The sequence below is a fragment of the Apiospora phragmitis genome (genome assembly GCF_038363925.1).
Source record: "Apiospora phragmitis strain CBS 135458 chromosome Unknown utg000002l:1.0-5516284.0:1.0-5523493.0, whole genome shotgun sequence".
Taxonomy (NCBI): Eukaryota; Fungi; Ascomycota; class Sordariomycetes; order Amphisphaeriales; family Apiosporaceae; genus Apiospora; species Apiospora phragmitis.
In genome coordinates, this window is record NW_027117400.1 from 4,620,030 (window position 1) to 4,644,239 (window position 24,210).

At 52.1% G+C, this 24,210-nt stretch overlaps 4 protein-coding genes across 4 annotated transcripts; 2 read left to right on the plus strand and 2 right to left on the minus strand.

Annotated features, from left to right (window-relative positions):
* Positions 1 to 651: 651 nt before the first annotated feature.
* Positions 652 to 846, plus strand: PG994_002205 (uncharacterized protein; the record flags this gene model as incomplete). Its single annotated transcript, XM_066853614.1, has 1 exon — positions 652 to 846. The coding sequence occupies one exon, from the start codon at positions 652 to 654 to the stop codon at positions 844 to 846; it is 195 nt and encodes a 64-aa protein (XP_066721755.1).
* A 539-nt stretch (positions 847 to 1,385) lies between these two features.
* PG994_002206 (SAGA complex subunit spt20) lies at positions 1,386 to 4,333 on the minus strand (the record flags this gene model as incomplete). The annotated part of the gene is made up of 2 exons (XM_066853615.1): positions 1,386 to 3,295; positions 3,358 to 4,333. The coding sequence occupies 2 exons, from the start codon at positions 4,331 to 4,333 to the stop codon at positions 1,386 to 1,388; spliced, it is 2,886 nt and encodes a 961-aa protein (XP_066721756.1).
* A 1,047-nt stretch (positions 4,334 to 5,380) lies between these two features.
* PG994_002207 (peroxin 22-like protein) lies at positions 5,381 to 6,748 on the minus strand (the record flags this gene model as incomplete). The annotated part of the gene is made up of 4 exons (XM_066853616.1): positions 5,381 to 5,789; positions 5,841 to 6,040; positions 6,210 to 6,393; positions 6,468 to 6,748. The coding sequence occupies 4 exons, from the start codon at positions 6,746 to 6,748 to the stop codon at positions 5,381 to 5,383; spliced, it is 1,074 nt and encodes a 357-aa protein (XP_066721757.1).
* A 628-nt stretch (positions 6,749 to 7,376) lies between these two features.
* PG994_002208 (uncharacterized protein) lies at positions 7,377 to 9,105 on the plus strand (the record flags this gene model as incomplete). Its single annotated transcript, XM_066853617.1, is given in 6 exon segments — positions 7,377 to 7,557; positions 7,584 to 7,778; positions 7,792 to 7,935; positions 7,953 to 8,120; positions 8,161 to 8,946; positions 9,005 to 9,105. The coding sequence occupies 6 exon segments, from the start codon at positions 7,377 to 7,379 to the stop codon at positions 9,103 to 9,105; spliced, it is 1,575 nt and encodes a 524-aa protein (XP_066721758.1).
* Between the last annotated feature and the right edge of the window lie 15,105 nt (positions 9,106 to 24,210).

Consider the following 24,210-nt stretch of genomic DNA (forward strand, 5'->3'; position numbering starts at 1 on the left):
ATGACAGTGAAATCTCAGACACTATACATTACATACTTAACTACAAGACCAACATGATACTGCATGTTTGGTAATTCCCGCCTGATTGGGAATGTTGAACCTCAATGACGACAGTGATCTATCCCGCCACCCTGCATAGCCACACTGGCATGATAACGAGAATTCTACTCTGTTGACTTTGGGATAACCCGCCACATACTTCTAGGGACCCATTTGAAGGCCTGTCTGTGTTGAACGTTTTAGATTTGCATCACTTAGCACCTCATCGCAACTTCAGGACGGAGAAAAGGGCTGGTATTAGCTCACCGCCATGCTCTGTATCGCGGAGCCCTGCATATCGTGGAACTTTGGCGTGATCTTGATGTTTGCAGGTGACGTCCTTGTCGGGGCTCGCATCCTTGAGACAGTTAACGACATGCGATTTGCCCTTTGTCGCTGCCTCCGCCAAGTTCCCATGCGGATAGGAAAAGGGGGATCAAGTAGACACAAGACACTAACCATCACAGCTCATCAATCCACACCAGTAATCTTCAAGATCAAGACTTCTCAGACTTTCCGCGGCGAAGCATGCTATTTCTCCAATACCCAAACCCAGCCTGCCCGGATGTGAGAAAAGGAGAAGAATGAACGAGAATGATACCCAAGCTAACAATGAATCCCCTTTTCCGAACTCAGCCCTACCCATTCGATTCTCACGCCGTGACCTGTTCGAGAAAGTGTCCGGCACCAAAAAGCACCGAGTTCGGCAACGTCGAATACTCGGACCTCGGGGAACTCATTCAGGACTTCAAGACGGCGAATCACGCGGGGGCCGTCGGCATCAATGGGGGACAAGAACAGGAATAATGAAAGTAAGCGCGTTCGCTGAAGGCAGACGTGTTTGAAGTGAACTGTACGATATCCGCGCTCATCACCGTGTATCCGAGGAACGCCATTGAAGATATCACAAGTCATTAGATATCTGCTTCTCATCTGCGCCTGACCTACAATCACCCCTCATAACGTATTCTACAACTCTGCGCTAGGGTTAAGATCATTCATCCCAACTCATCTTCTCTCTCTCTCTCTCTCTCTCTGTCTCTTGCCTCCGAGGGCCATAAGCAAATGCATTTTGTAAACCCAGCCAGTCGAGAATCCCCCGGCCTCCTGACGCGCATAACACCAAGTTGGAAAGAGGATAAATAAAAAGAACCGGGACTCCTCCCTGAAATAAGTTGGGGTATACGGGAAACGTGTCGTTCGCATCCATTGGCGCCAGATGCGTATGAGAAAATGATAAGAAAGCCGCCCCTCTTTCCGAGAATGTACAGTGTGACACCGTTGTTGTAATGCCAAAAAGGAAAATGATGCATCCTCTCTCCCTCTCCCTCTCCCCCTCCCGATATCTACATTCCTTGCATCATGTTCCCGCCCATATTCTGCTGCTGTTGCTGTTGCTGCTGCTGTTGCATCAACTGTAGTTGCTGCTGGCTACGCATCTGAGCCTGAGCCTGCACGAACATCTCGCGAGCCTTAATCGCGGCCTCCCTACGTGCCTTCTGCATCAGCTCCTGAGGAATTGCCTGAGGGCTGCCATACTGCGAGGCAAGAATCTGCATGTTATGCTGGAAGATCTGGTTCTGCTTAGCAACCAGCTGCGGGGGGAGGCTTTGTTGTTGTTGCTGCTGCTGCTGTTGTTGCGCTCGCATCAGCTGTTGCTGTTGATGCTGCTGCATCTGGTGCATGGCTGCCATCTGTGGTGGGCTCATGCCGTTCGTACTAGCAAAATTATTCATGTTGCCCATCTGTTGCTGGTTGTTCATGGAATTCTGCATCTGCAACTGCTGCTGCTGCAATTGCGCCACCCGCGCTTGGAAGTTTTGCGTCAATTGCGCTTGAGCCTGCGGAGTCAACATGCCGTTTTGCTGCAGGTTAACCAGTTGCTGCTGAAACGTATTACGCTGCTGATTAACCTGGGCCTGGAATTGCTGCTGTATCTGCTGCTGCTGCATTTGCTGTTGGGGATTCCCGCCGTTCATCTGCATAGCCGCCATTTGCTGCCGAGCCGCGATCTGCTGTCGCTGTTGTTGGGCTGCAAGCTGAGCTGCCATAATATTTTGTTGCATATGCTGCATGTTTTGGCCGCTCATCATCATGTTCTGGCCTGGCTGGGAGTTCGTCGCCATCATGCCCGGAGGTGGACTGGCTTGAGTCATCCGGGGAGTGGCCATCGGACGGTTCATCGGGGTGTTCGGCATTCTGGGCGTACCGCCCGGATGGCTCTGCTGGCTACCTCTGGCAGACATGCCTGCTGACATGGGAACAGACATAGGACCATGGTTCTGCACCACCGACGATGGCCTTGGTGGACTGCCGCCCATCGCCGAGTTGGTTTGCTGCATGGGTACATTGCCAACCATGGGAGATGACATATTCTGGGGCGTGCCTTGGCGCACAACCGGAGAGGAGACTGGCGGCTGAGACACATTTTGGAACCGATGTTGCTGAAGACCGCCCGGCATGGGGCTCGGGGGAGGATGCCCATGCGATGCCTGTGACAGCTGATGCTGCATGGCTGGGGGAGATTGCACTGCCGCTGCTTGTGCTTGTGCTTGTGCTTGAGCTTGTGCTTGAGCTTGCTGCTGAGCTGCCGCTGTCGCTGCCGCTTGCTGTTGAGCTTGTTGCTGGGCTTGTGCTCGCGCAGTCGCCTGCTCTTGTTGCCGGCGGGCCTCAGCCTGCTGCTGCTGTTGCTGGCGAGCCTGTACCCGAGCAGCCTCTTGATCCCGTCTCGCCTTTTCGGCCTCTTGCTGGCGTTGCTGTTCCTGTTGTTGCTTGCGTTGCTCGTTCAGCTTGCGTTCCTGCTCAGCCTGGTGCAGCTTCTCTTGCTCCTTCTTTTCAGCATGGGCCCTCTTAATGTCTTCAATAACCTTGAATCGCTCGAAACGTGGCTCGAAGGTAGCACCGCCGGCTTGTCCGTTGCCATTTGCGCTTTCGCTACCGCCTTGGGCTCCGCCAGCGGTAGACGAAAGACGTTCGTCCAGGGTCAGCATATACTTCTCATGATCAGCAGCCAGAGCCTCGTCGGCGGCTCTCTCGGCCACTGTGCGCTTTCTACCCTTGGGCAGGGGCTGTGGGTCAGAATGCTTGTCGTCCGCCAATTGGTCGAGGAGAGCAATCGTCTCCTCTGCGTTCTTGGTAGGTTCCAGATACAAAGGTCCGCCGGTTGCAAGCAGAATTTGGCCCTCGGCCGCTTGGATACTGCCACCATCCAACTCCATCTTTTCCCGTTTCTGCTTCTTGGCGGGTGGCGGTTTAGCTGATGCCGTGGTAGGTGTTGGCGGCATAGCCGTTATTGGAGTAGGCGGGGAACCATGCCACCGTCGGCTTTGCTATCAGCCGGCGTCGAAGCTTTGATCATGAGATCCGTCTGCAGGCTGTGAGGCGTCGGGTGCAGTACGGCTGTAATGATTCTCGCCTTCTGAGGCACTTTGCCGTTCTTCTGTCCATCGGGTATAGCGGGTGCCGGCATATTTTCTTTCTCGTTGGCATCCGCAGCAGTGCCCTTCGTGTCCCCGGACGTCGCGGCGGCGCCATCGTTGCCATTCGCTTCATCTTTCGGGTAGGGAACATAAGGTGAAGGCGTGATGAATGTGTTGTAATTGTGCACGGAGAAAGGTGTAGTTTTGTTGGCTGTCGCTGTGGGTTGCGGAATACTATTCTCCTTGGCTTGCGCAGCCGACTTGTGGTCGTGTACTTGAACTATTAAGCATCCATCGTAGAAGGGGACACCGGACTCAATAAAGTAGTTCAAGAGATCATGAGGCAATGTCCGAGAACGGATATGTTCCAAGAATAACCGCATGGGGGATTTGTACGGGAAGATGCCGTCTTGCTGGTCGAAGCGAAAATGCGTGGGGTGTAAATGTACAATGAGTGAAGGCGGGCTTCCAGCAAACTTGGAAAGAATGTATTTATCTGTGATGACTGCAGGGCGAGGCTCGACATTCTGAAGCCCCGCGCTGTCGAGAGCCTGGCTAGCTGATCTGAGGCTGGGCTTCTTCTGGTTGTGGGTATTGGTATCGCGCCTCGGGCGATTCACGTTTGGGCGATTTGCCATGTTGCCATTGACGCCGTTGATAGCTACGGAATGGGAGGCGGAGCTGGCGTGCGTGATTGGCTGCTGTTTGCCGTTCACAGCAGTATTAGGTGGTTTCTTGGCAGGCATGGAAGGGGATTGGGAGGGCGAAGATCGTGCTGATATGGCGCCATTTGTCTGTATGCCCGGCGGTCGCTTGATCTTATTCGGGTTGTGTGTGGGTACAGGCGTGGGAGTAGCAGCCACGACCGGAGCCATGGCTGCGGCTCACTCTACGAATCTCGTGATGAGAGATGCGCGTAGTTGGTTGCGCAAAATGTCCGCCTGCCGCTGGGAGCTGACAGGAGTGGGTGGGAAGCGCGCCCTGTGGGCGGTATTCGGAGACGAGCTTGTCACCGTCTAGCGAGTTGAACCATCAACGCTCGAGGGAAGCTGGCAGCCCCTGTCGGTAACTATGAGCGCAACGAGGTTGCGGAGGGGATTTCGCGTGATGAACAAGGCGAAGTTGGCGATATACTGATGGTGGGTCGCAAGTCGCGTAGCGAGTGACGTCGGTCGGATGTGCCCAGTTGTGCGTGTTAAAAGGAGCCGCGTCGGATTCTGGGAGTATAAAGTAATGTACAAGGAGCGCATGCCCATCAATTTGCGACGAAGAAGAAGAAGGGAGCCCTGAGAAGTGTCGAGTTGTCGATTTTGCCCTTCTTGAGCATCTGTTGGCCGGTCCTTTGTGTGGAGTTTGGCTTTGTATGAGTAGTTATTTAATCTGGTCCGAAGACTCCAATGAGGCTCTGGTGGTTATCCGTCTCTCAACTGCGCACGGACCATGTTCGCTCCGACTAACAAACACCTAACCCATCCACTGAGCTGATTTACTGCCCGAATCGACACCTCTAGACTCAATCTACCAGTTGATGTTCAATCTCCACGAGATCCCCGCAATCGAACACTCGCTCCACGATGAAGGCAAGGATCAAATGCAGAGCTGATTTATATGGCGAGGGTTTCCAGCTTTATTATTATGTCTTTCCCCAGCTCCACAAACTGGTTCCTGATCTTATTTAATCACTACCGAAAACACTTGAATACAGTAGCTACAGATCAGTGATTAGGTACGATTAGTAGACCATCTGAGTACCCTGTGCATAAATCGGTACGCTATGACGAGGACAGCAAGAACATTGAGAGCGTTGAGCAAAAATGCAGTGGTATTGAGCTATATATAACACATCGCCAAACTCATACGCACAAATGACCTACCCTAAACCTGTCGTGAGCTTCCAAAAATCGTCCTTTCTTCATAATAGCCTACTCCTTTCCCTGTACTCGGCGTTCCCAGTCGTCACCGACCCGGACGCTATCCACCACCACCACACCCCTGCCACGGCCGACACGTTCCTCTCGCTGCCACCAGTGATCCGCCTTCTCGTCGGGCTCCTCTACACCGGACTCGCTGTCTGCCAATCCACCGTGGCCGCCATTGGCTCCCACGATGAGGATCACATCGTGTCTCAGCCATGTCTGGAGCTGAGTGATATGGGATCCGTTGTCGCCGGCCAACGACTCCTGAAGATAGACAATCTCAGGTTGCAAGTGTCGTAGAATGTGTACGTGACCATTGGGCGAAGTAAAGGGCATAATCATCGAGTCCTTCTCGACTAGCGACAAGGCTTGCGAGTAGACAGCGTTGAAACCTCGGTCACTGCTTGTTTTGAACCTAGGGATGTTGTTAATAGGGGTACTATGTTTGGGGGGCTTGGGGACATACGAAGGGCTCTTAATTTCCTCTCCGGGAGTAGTAACCTGTTCATGACCAATGTTTGAGAAGGATGAACTCAAAGAAGGCGGACGTGGGTTACTTGCGACTGTGGCTTCAAGTGCGTTCTCCTTGAGGCCGGGCGCATAGATCAGAACAAACAACTTGACCTTGGCGAATTCGGTGTTGCGAGGTATGTGGGAAAGAATGGACTGTCACGGAATGTTAGTCAACGGCTCCGTATTGGAGTGTGGGAGATGGCATCCTACAGCATGCTCGTGGAATCCGTCTTCGTCAAAATCGTCCATGTTTGTGTCGGCCGAAACGACCACAGCCACTGTTTTCCTGCGTTTGCTCGTCTCTCGAGGCGGGGCCGGGGACGGGGCCCCCTAGGTAGGCTAGGGGTGTCCCTTCGTGCCTCCGCTTCTTGCGACCAGGTCTCGTGGTCTGCGTATGCGGTCTTGTCTTCTTCGCGTATGGCCGCCAGGGCACCCCCATGGCAGCACCCACAGCCCCTGCGCCTGCCGCCAGCGTCTTCCCCGCGTTGGCGAGGAACTGCTGCGGGCTAGGGGACCGCCGCAACGCCCCCGACATTCCCCCCCCCGCGTTCAGGTTGGCCTCTTCGCGTGCTTCGGTGACGCCGTATGTGGTGCTCCAGCGGCTCTGGCCGTGGAGGGATCTTCCGCGGTGCCGTAGTTGGTCGGGCCCGAGGCGCCGTAGGCCGGGTTGTCGCCGTAGTCGGCATTTTCGTAGTCGAGGTCAGGGGCGGCTTGCTCCTCTTCCTCCTCCTCAGTTGATCGTTGACTCCATGCCCAGGCGGCGACGCCGGCTGTGGCGACAGCTACGGTCAGGACTAATGGAACCCAATGGCCCCAGGCGCCCCTCCGGCGGGATCGCGAGGAATCGTACGAGGATGACATATGGGTTCTTTTAAATAGCAGGTCTCATCGCAATTAATCAGTGCCTTCAAAGGCTGTGTGCGAGGTCAAAGCACGCGACTGGACATAGACAAAGTGTCAAATGCATAAAGATGGTGCAACCGCGCCTGATGCCAATTGAAAAGGATGGCGATTGGGCAAGGCTGGGGGAGCAATGACGGAGGACCGGGGGGTGGTTGGGGCTGGGCACTTCAACTCGCCAGCACCTGGGCCTAGGCTAAAGGAGCTTAGGCCGTGAGCTACCGTCTATCCAGCCAAACTGGGTCGGGCTGATCTAATTGGCTCAAGCCCTGGTGGAGCCGCGCACATCGGAGCAGATGTGAATGACTGCGACATGTGACTCTTCTTTCGTGGAGGAAAAAGGCATTTCGCGCCTCAATACGTATATCGACGTTGAGCCAAAACAATTCAAGCTTTTGTACCAAATCAGACTACTCCCCTTGGTTGATCGATTAGCCCTCCCGAAATCCATCCACGGATTTCCCATCGTCTTGGACAAGCAAATCCTGCTCCCCCGCAATACTCGGATCTCATCCGCCGTCGCTCAAACCCCACCAAAAATCGACTTGTTGCTTGTGTGAAGGGAATCGTGATAGACCACACGACAAAGATGCCCCACGCGGTGTCCATGCCGTCGCCGGGCATACAGGCGCTCATCCTGTGTGGGCCAGGATCTTCCTTTCCGACGTTCACGTCAAACCCCGATGAAAACCCCAAGGCTTTGCTACCCATTGCCAACCGGCCTATGGTCTGGTACCCGATAGACTTCTGCTATCGTACCGGAATCACAAGTAAGACCAGACCCTTTCTCTTCTAGACTTGTTGTTGCGTCTAGCTGACGATAATCGCAGACATCACCTTGATTTGTCCCCGTCTGCTTCAAATGCTATCGGTACAGCTCTGAAGACAAATCCCTTCCTGACAGGCCTGCCACACCCGCGGCCGGACCTGCTAGCCCCTCAGGATCTCGACCAGAACACGGGTACGGCCGAGATCCTGCGTTTTACCAGAGGTCAGAGAGATAGTTACCTCCGACTTTGTAGTGCTACCCTGTGACCTGGTGTGTGAACTTGGTGGCGACAAACTCCTCCAAGCATGGATGGTCAAGGCTGCCACCGGCTTGATGACTGAGGATGAATCCCCTGGGGCAGCGGCGGTCTGGGTGTGTGGTACGAGACTAAGACAGCTACATCGATCAAGGGCGAAGAGACGGACTTCATCGCAACCGCGCCCCTCGCGCAACCTCTTATGCCTTCAGCGAAAGACTCATTACTACCACAGCTCTCGAAACTGGCACTCTCTATGCCGAAAGATTCGATGAAAGATGTTGTAGAAGAAAAAGGGCAGCTTTCCGGTACGACATGGACTACTGCGCAAACATCCCAAACTCAGAGTGCTCACAACTCATCGGGATGCACACATCTACATCCTCCCGCGGTGGACAATGGACTTCATTTCAGCAAACCCGCGCCTGGAAAGTATAGGGGAGGATGTCATTGGATGGTGGGCGAAAGCCGGCTGGCAACCTGCGCTTGCCGAGAAGTTGGGGATCAAGAAGATCGCGGAAGGACGGTCAACAGAGGATCAAGGCCACTCGGACGACCATGGCGACAGTGTACCTCCTTCTCCCACGACACACGAGCAATCGCCAGAAGCCTCACCGTCCCGGCAAACTTATGCCCGGAGGTCGCTGGCACCTTCCAAGGTGAAAGAGGATGTGCCTCCTCTGTTAGCTTACATTCACCCATCTGCGCAGCCCGATGCGCCGCTCATCCGCCGGGTCGATAACGCAAAGTTACTATTAGCCGTCTCGCTGCAACTCGCGAAGCTACTCTCTATAGAAGAGGTCGGCCTTGACGCGGCGTCCGTCTACGCCCATGCCAAAAAGGTAGCGTACCCCGAAGGCGTGAAGCCGCGGACAACCATCACCAGACAAGATACGCTTATAGCCGACAATGTCATGGTGGAGGAGAAGACGTCGATCAAGGAATGTGTAATAGGCGCAAACTGCCAGATTCGGGAAGGGGCCAAGCTGTTCCAGTGTCTCCTGATGGACGGAGTCGTGGTGGGCAAGGGCTGCAAACTTACTCGGTGCATCTTGGGCAAGCGCAGTGATATTGGTGAAGGCTCTACATTGACCGATTGCGAGGTACAAGAAAACCTCCTGGTTGAACCAAAGAGTAAGTACATGCTTGTTCGTGCCCCCTCTTTTGAACCTCCCTGACTAACGTACCACAGCCGAGGAGAAAGAAAACAAGTTGATGAGCAGCGACGGCTTGGAAGCTACGGAACAGGAGATGGAAGAGTTCCTAGGCGATGATGAGGTTGCGATTGCCTAGTCCTTCATAGTCTTTAGCGACCTGCCAATGATCAGACAGCTAGAAAATAAGCCGACGAAATCAACGCACCTTCGCATGCCATTTCGCCCACATAGCCTTCCACATACGATTCGACATCCAAGTGTTGACCTGATCTGCAGAACCAGCCATTCCACAGTGGCATTATGGGCGTCCCAAGTCAGTGTCGATGTGCAAACTGATGGGCATTTCCAATGCCCGACGAGCTCGAGGATCCGAGGGCTTGGAACGGCTAAGTCAATAATGCGACAATTTTGATTAGAGATGGTCACATTGGTGAAATGCTCTTGTCTCATTCGCGTTTACAACAAGCCTATGGTGCATTTGTCACTGCATTAGCGAAATCCATGGATGCCCAATCATACCGTAACTGCGTGGTCGCTTATTCGCCCTATCAACAAGGCGGCTTCGGCTTTCCAGACGGAGTAACCCCCTGTTACTACGGTATCCTCGATGGCAGGCTGACCCTGGTTGGACAATGGCCCCCCTCAGTACTCCGTACTGCCTACTGTACTGCCCCCCAGCTTGCCCTGGTCGGCTTTTGGCAGGTATGTTTTTCACACTTGGAGGGTGGTGTTTCTCCAAGGATTACTTAACCTGCATCTGCCAACCACCTACGGAGACATGTATGTGGGTATGCATCTACGCCCGGCACGCGCACACCGTTGCTTTCTTCTCACTTGCCCGCATGAAGGTGCACCCTCATGATCTGACCACACCCAATCAGGACCCCGGCAACACAGGATCAGGTCTCCCACATGGTGCTCTTCACCTCTGATTTCCGAAAGCTTAAGCGCGGTGGACAGGGATTGAGCGTAAACTAGCAAAGTTGGTGGGTGGTGAGGGAAGGGGGCAGGCCGCCTCTCCTGATGATAACATGGACGTCGGTTTTGGCGTTACACCACCTCCGCACTTTCCTATGCTTCTGTGTCACTCCGGCCACCGGCAGCCGTTGTGTGCGACCATAGTATCAGCAGCGCGTCCCGAGGGAAAGCAGCCCTAATCCAGAGACGGGTGCAGACAGCCCCTGAGGCTCGGGAAATGCCACCCCTGTCCGCCACCCGAGAACGACAACAGGCTGTTTCTGTTCTCATATGATAGGCAAGCCTACGATTCTGGCATGATTCTCGCTGTATTGAAGTGCCGCGCTCTTCCATACTGCAGATAGCCTTTTTTGACAGACGGATGGTACAGTAATAGGCTCGTGTCTGCATATCGTGGTAGCACCGCGATCCTGCGCTCTTCGGTTGCCAGCAGGTGTTGTGTTGATATCAGATGGTTTGATTGGCTCATCTTGGGGATATCAAGGGCTATGATCCCGGTAGGTTCGCACTCTATTACTCGCATCATCCCCAAGACACGGCAGCCTGCAGCTTGACATTCTACACCGTTCGGGAACGATTATCATGATCTATGCTGAGGGTATGGTGAATGCAAGAGTGCAACAGCAGACGATAACAGGTCTTCGCCTTCATGGACTCGGTGTCTAGCCTTCATAGGGGCTTAAGATAAAGACACATCCACATCATGTGAATCCGTTACAGTATCATGCAACTCATGCCTGTCTGTCCGCATCGATGTGACCGTCTATGGATAAACTATCTTGGGGATAATCCGCCAAGTATAAGAAGCCGCAACAGTGCCATGATCGTGGAAGTTTCCTGTAAGCTCTTTTCATCTTCTCATATGCTCCTGCCGCTTCCCTTACAACTACCACTTCCGCATACATCATAGCTCAGTCGATTTCTTCCCCTTACTACCCAACGTGGAGCAGGATGTGTTACAGAAAGCTTGCCTACTACAACTGCCCTTCCAAACATACAAAGGAAACCAATATTGAGCCATGCGAGCTCAGATAAGCTGGGGAGGAATGTGGAAATGACAACCCCGATGAAGAAGATTCCGACAATGGAGGTTACGTTTACCAGGAATTTGCCGCAGAGGAAGTTTGCTCCGAGTGTGGGTTAGTGAAGGACAGAGATTAGCAAGTCTCCGTTTACCATTCTGCGTCACTAAAAGCGAAATGGTGCGTATAGCAGATGAACTTCTTGGGGTTTATCAGTCTCATCCGCTGAATTTATTTAGGAAGCTTTCAGACATGGTGTCGACGGGGTATCCGCAGGACACGCATATGTTGCGGAGAAGACTGTTGGTTGCAAGCAGATAAAAGGGGCACAAATATGGTATCAACATTGGTCGGATTGATAGTCTGCTTCTCACACTCTTTTCATTTCATAATTTCGAGTAATCTGGGATCTTGGTCCCTATTTCTGTTATCATATTTCAGCTTGTAAAATGCATCCAATGCCCCTCTTTCAGCCTTATACGTGTAACAGTTGTACATCTTGGCGCGCTAACACCGGCATAATGCATCGAGGTCGCGTAACAAAATGGCACATGACTTTCATACCATGTTGCTGTCCGACTACGAACCTGCGCGAATATATTCATATAGTCCCCGTATGCCGCCAGCATCACACTTAGAATTTTGCCAGGAGCTTGGAGGATCCACATCCCTAATGCAACTCGCTGAAGGTTACCTACGTTGGCAGTTCCAAGAAGGATCACCATGCCAGCACATCATACCTAGCGAATCATTGTACGCATCCCTTCGCTTAGAAACTGAGCCACCGCCCCCCCTCCACGGCCTTTACGGGTCCAGTCCGCCACGCCCGTGTGGTATTCAGGCAGTTCCAACAGTTCCTCCGGCTCGGTAAGGTATCGTACAGCTATTGCCAACTAACCTGCAGCATTATCTAGCCGTAGCCGAAGTTATGACGCAGATGTTGACGAGATGCAGGAAAAGGATGAGGAATCGCTGCGGCTATGTGAATGGCAAGGCATTGTTTAACAATCACAGGTTGGTCAAAAACATTGGATAGGTGTGGACATGTGGACTTATCCACCCACTTGCCGGAGGAACAGTTGACGATGGTGCAATGTCGATGGCGGAGCGGAGAGGAGGAGGGGGGAAGCCAGCCGGCATGAAGGTGTAACACCGCATGTCAAAATTGCCTACCAATCGCATTGGCAGACTGTTCCAATTACCCGATTCTGCAGGGGTGGCACAGCGAAGCCTGGGCCCAATGCCATTTCTGCAGAAAACCCATTCTCACAATTGCACTCCGTTCTCTTGTCCATCCAGGCTTCTATTTCGCAGCAGTCGATTTGACGTTGACTTTAGCTCTTTTAGAAAAGGAACGATTCTATGCAGGGTCGAACTCTATTATACATTATTTCAGCGGGGCTCGAAGCTTAAAAAAATACAGCCTCAACTCCACTAGAAGCACTACTCTAGTTATTTAAAATTGAGTGGACCTGCCTGCAAATAAACATCATAAACACATCACGATGAGGGCATTCATCCTTCAGTTGAGAGGACTCTGTTCCCCAACCCAGAGTGTGGATGGTTGATTCCGTGGTTGTGGGATGAGCCGAAGGCACTCTCACGTGTGAGCGACCTACCACCTTCCTATCTGGAACCTTCGCATCAAATTCATATCTGGTCTGCAGGACTGACGATCCCGGCTTCCCAGATCAAGAACAGCCCGTCCTGCGCTCCCCCGCCAAGGATCGTTTGCCGTGGCGGCCGGCCATCCCAGTCGGCTGTCGATCCAAAGACCTGCAGAAAAAAAAATGAGGGGTTGCCAGTCCCTTCGCCGCATCGGGCACCAAAGTAAAGTGTGCGAATGCGATTGCGTACGTACCCAGCCCGGACCCAAGATTCGACCGTTTTGCCTCACGTCATCCTTTTACCCTTACGTACACCCCCGACACACGCATAAGAAGCGTTGTTCGTTGCTTTCTAAGTATGCATCGAAACGGTATGCTATGTACCTTGCAGCCTTATGTACGAAACTAGTCGGATCCGAACGGAGTACGGACATGGCCGATTGACTAAGTAGTGGCCAGGGTCTCGGTTGCCCTAGGCTAGCAACCCCCGGTCTAGTCTAATCTCAACGGATGGCAGTATCTCCAGCAGACAGGGCAGAGGAAGTTTTGAGCAAACTTCGCTAGGTAACAATTCTAAACCCGTCTTCGAGGCACTGACCTGAGATTATCCTAATCATAACTACCCTTACGAGGAAAGGATCAAAATAGACGGAACCCTGGCACGTAGCCAGCCTTCCTGTGCCGTACCACATGTCATGCTCGAGGGTCAAAAAATGTGCTTGAACCTGAGAGAGAAATCAGAATATGAAACTACAGATACGTACTTGTTCGCCTTTTGCTAACGCCATGTACTCCTCGTGGGTGACGTACACAACAAGAAATAACATGGCAAAAAGGCTTGATTGGCTGGTGTCGTTTCGGGGCCAATCGTATTCTGAGTCCGAAGAAGCCGTGGCTATTGGATCTTGGATAGAAAAACGGCATGTGACCCCATTTCGGCTATCTTCGATGGTGTTTGATGTTAATTATAACTTCAGCCCAGGCAGCAATCTGGTAACCGCCCGATCCAATATCACAGTCATCCGCCAATAATGGTACGATGTGAACACTGAGGTGCGATCTCGGCCTTATCTCATATCGTGCCTGAGCTCACCGACACCGAAGGTTCGGCACCGTGGGGACTTCTCATCTCGCTGAAATAGGACAGACAGCTACCTCTCTCTATGTGGCTCTTTATGTTCAGTAATCATGAAATTCCGAACGAGAACCTTGGCATCACTGGGTTTTCTCATTTCCATCCACGTAACAACGCGGTCCCAACGGCATTTTCAGAGGCCCAAGCTGATATACATAAAAGGCCAAGTATAGTCGATCTACATATACATGCATATAGGCACTACTTACCATCCATGTACGAATACATGTAGTGTATGTCTGATGAAGACAGCAGCAAGTGGCGAAGTTTCCCATGTTTGGGGGGTCGTCACCAATGAGAGTGCGTCTCTGCGCTTTGAATGGCCGACGGGGGATCTATACATAGTATCGATCGTGTCCCCCATCCACATAGAACGTGCATGGAGAATCGAGAATTCGAGCTTCTATGCTTGATGCTATCAGTGCCTACCTAACAGTTGCCAAAACCATCACCTACGTATCCAGGTCACGACTACTGATACCACTACTACATGATAGGTCACGGAACTAGCTGCAAAGGACCAATTTATCATGTACATGGATACATAGGATCATCTAGCTCTTTTGACTTACGGCCGGATGCCCATCAGCGCGTGCCCACGAGGCGCTGATGTTCATCATGCACAAACTAGCAGGGAGAAGAAGACGAGGAGGCTTTCAGACACCTCATGCAAGCCAGGCCAAGCCAACTGCAGACGGGAGATAGAAGGGTGTCCGTCTTACCGTTGCTACATGTACTCGATCGAGGCTAAACTTTGGCATTCGCTAGCCCATCCAACGACGACAGCCACAGCTAGCTAGCTAGCTAGTAGAGATAGATATACAAGCTAGCGCTTAGCAGCCGGTTGTTAATGGCATGGGAAAGTGTGTCCGAGTGGCTGCCACACGATGAAAAGGCAAGCCCCCTGAACGGTGTGGCGTGATTAGAAGGCACGCAGAAAAGGGGGAGAGAACGACGCAAACAAAAAAGAAAATTCGGTAAAGATACGACCCCTCCAATACGAGGGGGAAGAAGAGAAGAAGAAGGAAATTCATCAGACTAAAGGTTACCGTAGCTGCAGCATGGGCATTTTGCCACGAGATTTCATGGTAATGGCAGAAGGTGGCTGGTGGCTGCCCGGGCCGACACCCAGCGGGAAGCAAACTGACAGACAGGCAAACAATAAGGAAGTCACACACCACGCCAAAGCACGCTTTTCTTCGGCCAGTCGAGGCTTGAGTGCCAAGAAGAAAGAGGGAAAGAGAATCCTTCTGGTTGCTGCTACTGCTTAGGATGGGTTTCCGGCTCTCGCGCACTCACTCTCCATCTCTGTGTACATAGTAGGCCAGAGAAAAAGATGGTGCCGACAGCCGGATTGCCATGCTGCTTGCTACCTTTGCCCAGAAATCAAACAACACACAACCCCATGTCGCCCAACTTCGTACGAACATGGGTGCGCGCGGGTTTTCGTGGTGGCTGGCTCTTTAGTTGGTCTACGTTGCCCATCTCTCTCATGCACGCAAGAGCCATGCCATGTGTGTTGATAGGTTTCACAGAAAAAGGGCCAGACAGAACCTTGCTCAAGATAGAGAAGGCTCGGAAATAGTACACGAGTTCTAGAGAGAGACCGAGTCCACGATGCTGTATTGACCGGTCATGGGCCCAAGTTCGCGGACCGGTGAGGCACAAGCAAGCAGTTTGCCTGCTTGTCTAGGGTTTAGTTGCAACTTGGCGGAAGAGCACAAACACGGGTTTAGTAGAATAGCGCGGAATTGATCGAGAACCTGTCACCTACATACATACCTTGCAAGGTCAGCCCGGCCCCGACATCATCAGGGCCTGGAACGCCTCTGGCAACTGACCTGCTCGAGCTGGCTAGGGTTTAGCGACATATTCTGCCTGATCAGGAGGCAAACACGAAGGCCTCTCGTCTCATGATAGATAGCATTGCCAGAGGTTTTCCATTATTATCTGACGAGGGTGACGAATCCGGACAGACAAGTGCTAATTAAAACAATCTTACGTTGTTCTTCAGAAGAACCCTAGACCCCTGTGTTGGCAAAAAAGCACTTACGGCCGAGAACTGTCATTTAGCTTACGGACAGGGGGCAGGGGGGGTGAGGGGGCGCTGCTGGTCAGTACTTTACTGACACTTCCTTGACTCTCGGCACGCCTCCAGGCACAGGGTTCTGTCTCGCGTCGATCAATCAAAGATCGCCCAGCCACTCCCCCACTCAAGCTGTCTCTGCCCATCCGGCGCAACGAAGGGCAAAAGCCGTTGCATTGTAGATTAAGGTGCTGATGATCACGGCCTGCATTGTACACACACACTCACACACCAGTCCGTACCAAGGCCCCAAGTCGCAAACAATGTTGCATAATACTTGCTAGTCGCAAGCAAATAGATCCGACGACTGGCTTAGGGGCACGACACGTTTCGGCCTTCTTCGGAAAAGATACACACCCGCAGAATCACACTCGCAGCCGAAGCGCTATACGCGCAAATCTAGTTGTACCTAGTATCTACTTGGGCGCTTCTGCGCGGGACCCATTCCTGCCTGAAAGACTGCCTATCTGTCTTGATCGCTAGACGTCACTCAAGCTACTCCAAATATTTCCACTTCCGCCAAGGCAATGACAGAATAGTGTGTTGCCAGGAATGCGGTGCGCTGCTGGTGTGCGCTCAGGAAGCAGTCGAACTGAACAATTCAGGGTGCGATCATTGACTGAGGATATGAGTACAGACATCGATCGAGAGGCTGACAGCACTTTCCACTTATTACCTAAGGGGACTAAACAGGGATCGGGTATGGGGTGCTACGTAAGAAGGAAGTCGTTTTTTTTGTTGGCCTCGAACGGTCGGATGGCGCATTGCCATTAGACCTGACTGTGCACTAGGTAGCCACTGGGGCTTGGGGCTGTTAATACCTACATGTAAGCATGTTTGGACGTTTGGACGTCGATACCTCGTTCTGTTGTGCTCTCTGCAGTGGAAGTACGTACATCTCTTCGTTCAATCCATGACATGAATAGCGGCCAGCACTCCAGCCAATACAATAGGAGGGTCCCCTCGGAGCCAGAGTACATAGTGATGGACCCGGGGGCCTTCACCTAAGGTAAGCAGTAGGAGGGCACTTGGGCACTGACACAGGGGGGAACAAAGGGAGGAAGTGTTCAGTTGCGCCCCTCCCCTCTGCCCCATCGAGCCAAGTCCAGCCACACCACCATCTTCACGTACCCAAGGTTCCTTTTTTGATCCTGACTAATAAACCTGCTTCTTTCCACTTCCATCCATTAGACCTCCCCCAAAAGCAAGCAAAACCTATTTGGCATACGTACGTTCTTTGCATAGCACCCGGACGCAAAGAAAGAAATCTCAAGCCGCTCAATCTACCTGACACGACAAGGGCGGTCCTCGTTCGGTAATGCACGGCATTGCAGGGCGAGCCGGCCACCTTTCGACCGACCGCCACCCCCCCCTCCTTTTTCCACTCAAAGAAGGACAGTAGTGCTGATTACTATACGCCAACCAGGATTAAATCGTTGATCTTCCCCAGGATTCCCATTAAGGTCTCATTGCAGCTAATTCGGAGCCACATTAGGGGACGTCCTTGTATGACGGATCGCCATCCCTTACGAGCCCCAGGAGAATCTGCGAGCCTCCGACAGTGCTTTCGGCCCCCAATGCAACTATATTCAGAGATCTGAAGCGTTTGCGTCGGCTGTCTGCAGTTGCCATTGGCTCCAGCCCCTGCAGCAAGCCCAGCGCTCGTGGGTGACCAGGATGTCGCCCCCCAAGCCTCATGAGCTTTCTTTAGACGTGACAAGATGACCTCTGGCAAACAAACCCGGCTGCAGGTCCAGACAGACAGGCTGATGCATTTGGACACACATACAGGCACGCAGCACATTTCGTGATCATGATGCTCCTGACATCATACAGGCACACAATCAAGAGTCTCTCGATGTTTCCCAATTAGTAGCCTTCTGTTTGGATCGGGGGTCTAGATCTATTGCCTGCAGTGAGGACGCCACAGATCTGGCTCTGTCTCAGCAAAAGCCGTTGAGACTTGCGGCGCCACCACCCAACTCAGCCCATTCCTCGGGTTCTTCCACTGGGAGGGTTATCAGGATCAAATTGGGCAGACACTCGTCAGGAGCCATGTCTCGAATAAGTCGAAAAGGCAGGAAAACGGTAGGGTCTCGAGTCGTAGCTGACTGCCACTGCTCTTCTGCGTCTTCTCCTTTTCTGGACATCTAGAAGGACAGTTGACGAAGATTTGCTTGCTGCAACTTGCATTAGCGCCTCGAGTTTCTAATAATAAGGATTAAAGCTCACGGTTTATTCCGCCAGACTCCTCTGCCACCTGCCCATCACAAAATGTAGGTAGGCAGCTCGTAAAGTGGATTTTGGTTTTGCTGTTGGTTGTTCGAGTTGTAATTTGATAGTGCGCTAGACCAGACTCGACTGAACCAGGTCTCTGGGCCGGCCGTTGGTTGGTACTGTAAATATACACAACAACGCCAAATAGTCCGCCATGATTTCAGACCTATTGAGTTAGGTAATGCGGGCCCTGTCCCTTTATCTCTCTCTCGCTTAACCTAGCAGGGTATTATGAGTGATGGAGGCCAAGGAACCTGCCCGTACATCCACCCCATCCCATCACAGCATCCCACCCCCATACCCTTCCAACATACCATACCGGGGAGGCTTGAATTTCACTCGTCAAGCAATGCTAGGTGCGCCACCATTACACACCCAGCACTACATACACTCACTTCCTCTCCCACACCTCCGCCTCCTCATTCCTGGCCGCGGCTCTCGTTGCTTTGTACCTACACGGTCCGAGTATCTCTGCCCCCCAAATTGAGCATTGTGTTTAACCATGCCAGTTTGGTAAATTCATGAAACATAGTAGTTCCTTCCAGGGAGTGGCCTGGATCAATCTTAGATTTCGACTTTGGGGGGCTTATCGATCCTTCAACCCCCGTATATATGGCCCGATATCCATAGGTTACCGTGTTGGCTTTAACGACGAGGATCTCGACTTCGGAAGCCAACCTGTCTCCAGTGCCTCTTCCGCGAGAAGCTTCTCGACCGCCTCTTCTTCCTGCGACCCATACACACCGACGTCTGGCAGGTCAACTCCCAATCAACATCAGCCCCCCAGAAGCGCCATGGAAGAATTTGAGCCCGTCATATGCTCCTCCTCCATGGGATATGAGATGACCCCTCCAACCTCGGACATCAGTGGTTACTATCCCCGTCGACGTCAAGTCTGAATATGCCCCTTCATCAATGTCCTCTGAAAACATGCTCTCAACTCCACTGCGCAAGCTTCATCTCCAAGACCAGATGATCGACTTCGACTTCAATCATGTCTTGGGGAACCCCATGCTGCCGACCGGCGCCCAGTACGAATCCACCAACCCACATGTACTACAACACTACCCACTCCACGAATCCATGGCATCTGGATCACCTCCCATGGGCCCAACGCCCTCATACACCTTCAGCCAGGACTACGATGAGTACTCTCCATGGCCGCCACAGATGCCGGAGAACCATCCCCTGGACTGCAACTACTACAGTATACCCGAGCCCTCCGCCATGCACATCCACTTAGACACCAGGGCGAATGCGCCTTCGCCTGTCTTGCGGAGCAACGTCAAGCGGAGAGTCTATATGGACAACGCTCAGCGGAGGGGATCGTCTCTCCAGAAGGTCCACGGCCGAAACGAGGCCAAGAAGGACATCAGCGAAGAGCAGATCTCCGTCTCCAAGATCCCGAAGGCGATGCACGTGTGTGACTTCCCCGGGTGTGAGAAGCAGACGGCGTTCAAGCGGCGTGAGCACCTTCGGCGCCATCAGAACACGTATGTCTTTGTCTTTTACTTTCTCCAACCAAGCTCACACCCCCTCAGTCAGTCGCTTGATGGATGACTAACAATATACTATAGTAAACACGGCCTGGGGGTGGAAGTGACATGCGATTTCTGTCCCAAGAAGTTCAACCGTAGGGACAACTGGCGGCAGCACCTGAGGCTGCACACGGAACCCAACCGCCCCATGACGCGGACGGACTACCACAAAGATGCGGTCCGGAAGTTTGAGGAAGAGAGGAACAACACCAAGCGCCGGAGGCCCCCCATGAAGAAGCAACAGACGATGGTGGATGAGATCTAGAAAACGAAGGAAAAAACAGACGAAGAGGAAGGAGAGAGGGCTGGAGAGGAACGCTCTGCCAGGAGCAGCGCCATCATGATCACCATCACACTTCGCCTTTTGGGTTTTACCCAACTATCCTCCTCCTCCTCTCACCTCTATCAAACTTCAACTCTATTCCAATCTCACAAACGGTGTCACGAATTTGATCGACTATTTCTTGAGGCTTCTAGGCCGGAGCGGGACAGGTCACCGCGAACCTCAGCATGGCACATTGTACGGAGTTACTGATGATTTATTCTGTGCTTTTCCGCGGAGTTCGGCATGCGCACATCTCATCGGGGGAGGCCGGATTTGCTTTTTGGAATACTACTCGACTTTTCTGGGAATATACATGTAACATCTGGGGGAGGGGTGGCCGACGTGATTGACTCACGAAGCGTCACGCTAAAAGGGGCTTTTGCTTTGCTGCTTCGTTGTGGGGACGGGGAAGTAATGTGTGTGACTTTCTTTTTCTTTTTTGGATTTATTTTCACCAAGTCGAAGAAACACACGCTTGCTTCCGTTGAAATTTATATAGCAAAGGTGTTTGTCACAGCATTCAGAAATCATGAGCAATCAAATAATCAAAATCAACATCATCACTATACTACGCCCGAGAGAGAGAGAAAAGAGGCCTCACTTACCCCCTTCGCCTGCTTTGCATTGCAGGTGTCAAATTGATATTGCAAGGCGCCATATACAAAAGTCCCTCGTTTGGGAATGAGACGAAAAATGCCACTACCCACCCCGCATTATCGCCCCTGTTCCTGTGTCTTAGATGCAAGTGTCGATGTGGCTCTGCTCGACTACTGCTTATCATCTATATGACTGAGACAGCCAAGCCCAAGAAAGCCACCTCCATACTCAGCTTACTTAGTTCTACTCCGAGTTCCTAAACACCGAAATCTTCACTTTAGTTCCGCGTCAGATAGAGAGCCTGGATATCTTGCGAGTTGACGAAAATTGGAAAGGGCAAAGAAGAGACGAGGGGGGCCCGGGGGATCCTCTGCTACGTATGCGTATGCCTGTATGGAACTGCGGCGCAATTACGCGGCAAAAACTTCATCACTCGCGGCACGCGCACGATCAGGAGCGAATGAAGAGCCGATGATCATCGAATCCATACGCAGAAACGCCGCTAGCTTAGGTACGAATCGGAATGGGTTGCGCCAGTAAGTCCACATCCATGATCCTTGCCGGCCATTTCTCTCTCTGGTGGGAAGCTATCAGATGACAAGCACTGACAGCTGCAATGTGTAACTTAAAAAACGAAATCTGATCTATTACTTTACGCTAACACACATATGGGTTGGGAAGAAAGGAGAGACGGCGTTTGGCGTTCGGACGAACATGCGAATAGGTTCATGATGGGTAGGGGTTCAACACCCACAACTCAACTGCCACTGGGGGAGAGACACTGCTGCGTCATGACTCTGACGCGGGGGACGCGACGGGCGCGAAAGATGAGATGCATACAAGACACGAATTAGCGCGTCGAGAAAGACGCTTCGCGGCACAAAACAAAACATTATCGCGGAGGGAATGGACCCTAATCGCGGTCTGTCATCATCCTAACCAAGGACCCATTTCTCACTACATGCAATGCAAGCTCTATCAAGAAAGTGTTCGAGATTGTGTGAGCGCGAGTGGCGTCTGATAGATGGTTTTCGCATTCGCAGTATGGCTGTATGGGGGATATGTGTAGACGGCTATTACGGAATCGTCCGACCTGGTGCGACCACACCCCCGCGAAAAGGAAACTCGGTGGCGCCGTTAGAGGAAAGCTGATATGAGATAATGTGGTATGGGTAAGCGAAAGCAAGCAAGCAAGAGAGAGGGAAATGAGAGGGAAATGAGAGGGAAATGTGATCAGCTGTGGGATGGATGCGGATGCGGATGCGGACGAGGACGAGCGCGCGGATGTTTTCCCATCATAAGATTATCCGGAGCGCATAGCCATATAGCACAAAGGTGTTATTATGCGCAAACGTCTCGTCGCACACCACAAGAGGAAAGCGAAGCGCTCGCACTGCCGAGACCAAGCCCCCCTAACGTCGGGCCGTTGTTGGCGCCAGCGAACCGATTCCCCCGACCAAGATCTATTACTACCGGTACTACTACCTTGTACGCTCACCGCAACACAACGGCCTTTTCTGCCAAGCTTTCAGTTGGGTCAGCATGCAGATGATGACTGTTTCCCCTTTCTTTTCTTCTTCCTTTCTCAGTATTCTCTGCGCGCCGGATTGCTGCAAACACACACCTATGTCGAATACTTATGCAGCACATACTATCTCTATTATATGCGGTGTCACCACACCCGCGTCATCCTTGCAGCCAACGACAGCAGCACATGACGTGTGTGTATCATGCATGCACAATGCAAACTTGCCTAGCTTGCCATAAACACACTAAATGGACATCGCCAGAGGAATATTTTCGAGGAGATGAGAGGGGGGGCTGGCAAGGTCGAAGCGCAACTATTGCATGGGTACCGTTGTGTATCACTATTTGCTGACTGCATTAGCACGATCCATCCCGTCGGTACAGAAACGGTAGAGTTGCAACGCCTACTGCAACGCCCACATCACAGTAACCTTACAGTACCATTCATTCAACACCGAACTCCGCCCGACTTGGGGCTTTTGTTGAGGGGGGAATCCTCATGCCCATCATCTCTCTTACTACTGATGAGTCAAATTCCAAATCCTGGTCTCTCTACCAACTATAGCGTAGGTTCGGGTCAGTACTAGAAAAGTGTGGATATAGAAGTATGGAATGGCAAGGATCGGAGGTAATTAATCGATGAACATAATGGAAGAAAGAAAGAGCCGAAGGACGCCATAACACTTGACACCTTGACACCCAGCCCTACAAGGCCCCCCCTCTTCCCCCCCTTTTGACGATCCAAGATTTGATTACCACCTTAACCCACACACATCATCTGACTTCGACGTTTTATCGGCCGACTAGGTAGCAGGAATCAAACCCCATTGCGGGGTCGGACTAGGTGTACTCGGCGGCAATGGTCACGGTGTGTAGGTAGTAATTAGGGTAGTATCACACGAGGCCCCCAACATGGAAGGCGCCAATGTGTAGTCGACCCTGACATCATGTACTCTACATGGCCATGTGTCGTTGCTCGGCTATGCTCACTTACCTAATTACCTGTAAAGGCAGGAGATGCTGTACAAGCGATCAAGCGAACCAAAAAACACACACACTACCCTCGTGGTCATCCGGACCGTCCTCATTCATCCGGCCGAGCGGCAGGTGGGCGGCACCATGCCCTCCCATCAGGAGATCTCTCTCTCTAAGCGACCAAAGCTAGATGATACATGTTCTACATTCCCCGCGCTTCAATAACCCTCTTACTTGTCTATACCAAGATAGGGGCTTCACCGCCGTAACATCGCGTCTAGTAGAATTGGGCATGCCAAATAGCCGAGCGCTTAGGCTGATTCCTTCGTCGTAGATGCTGACTACCGCTACACGTCACAATCAGTCTTTTTGGTCTTTTCATCGCTTTCTACTACCTTAATAACGCGCTGCATCTATAATCTCACACGCCTAAGAAACGCTAATTTTATGCTGTGTAGTCTTGTTCTCCTGGTCTTGCATTTCGTTTAGAGTTATCTATAGTGGATAAATGTCGATCTGTAACGTTACAAACTTCTGATAAGAGAACAGAGGGAAACAGACAGACTGACGTGGTGATTCTCATTTCCTCTTTTCGGTTTCGGCGTGTTGGGTAGTTTTCTACCACATCAAGTCAAAGACGGCCAAGAGAACCCGAATCTTCCCGTGCTGCAGCAGTTGCAGTCGTGCAACCCAAGCCGCACCGGAACCAGAAGCCACCCCCCTCAAAAAGGAGGGATCCAGCCACATACTTCCAGCCAACCCGCATGAGACTGCCAGTCACAAGACTTTTTTTCCCTTGAGGGGGGCCGAGTAGCACAGACCCCATAATTATACGCGCGTTTGGGCAGTTGGGCGAAGAAGACCTGGACACTCCTTTCTTATGACTGGTGGGCAAGAATAAAAAAAGAACAACAACAGACTGTGGTCCCGCAGCATGATTAGGTTACACATATATGGTTGGTTGTCAGCCATAGTAGCTAGCGGTGTTTATTTGTTTTCTCCTCACTTTTGATATTCTGCTAGGCTAAGCCTTGCTGTATTTATGTGGTGGGCGAACTTGGGCTAGAAGATGGATCTCTCACCGCGTTTTAAGTCGTCTTTCTGCGCGTGTATTGGCGGGTAAATATAGACAGACATGGCCCCCATTGATGGGACCGCGGATAGGTTCATCATA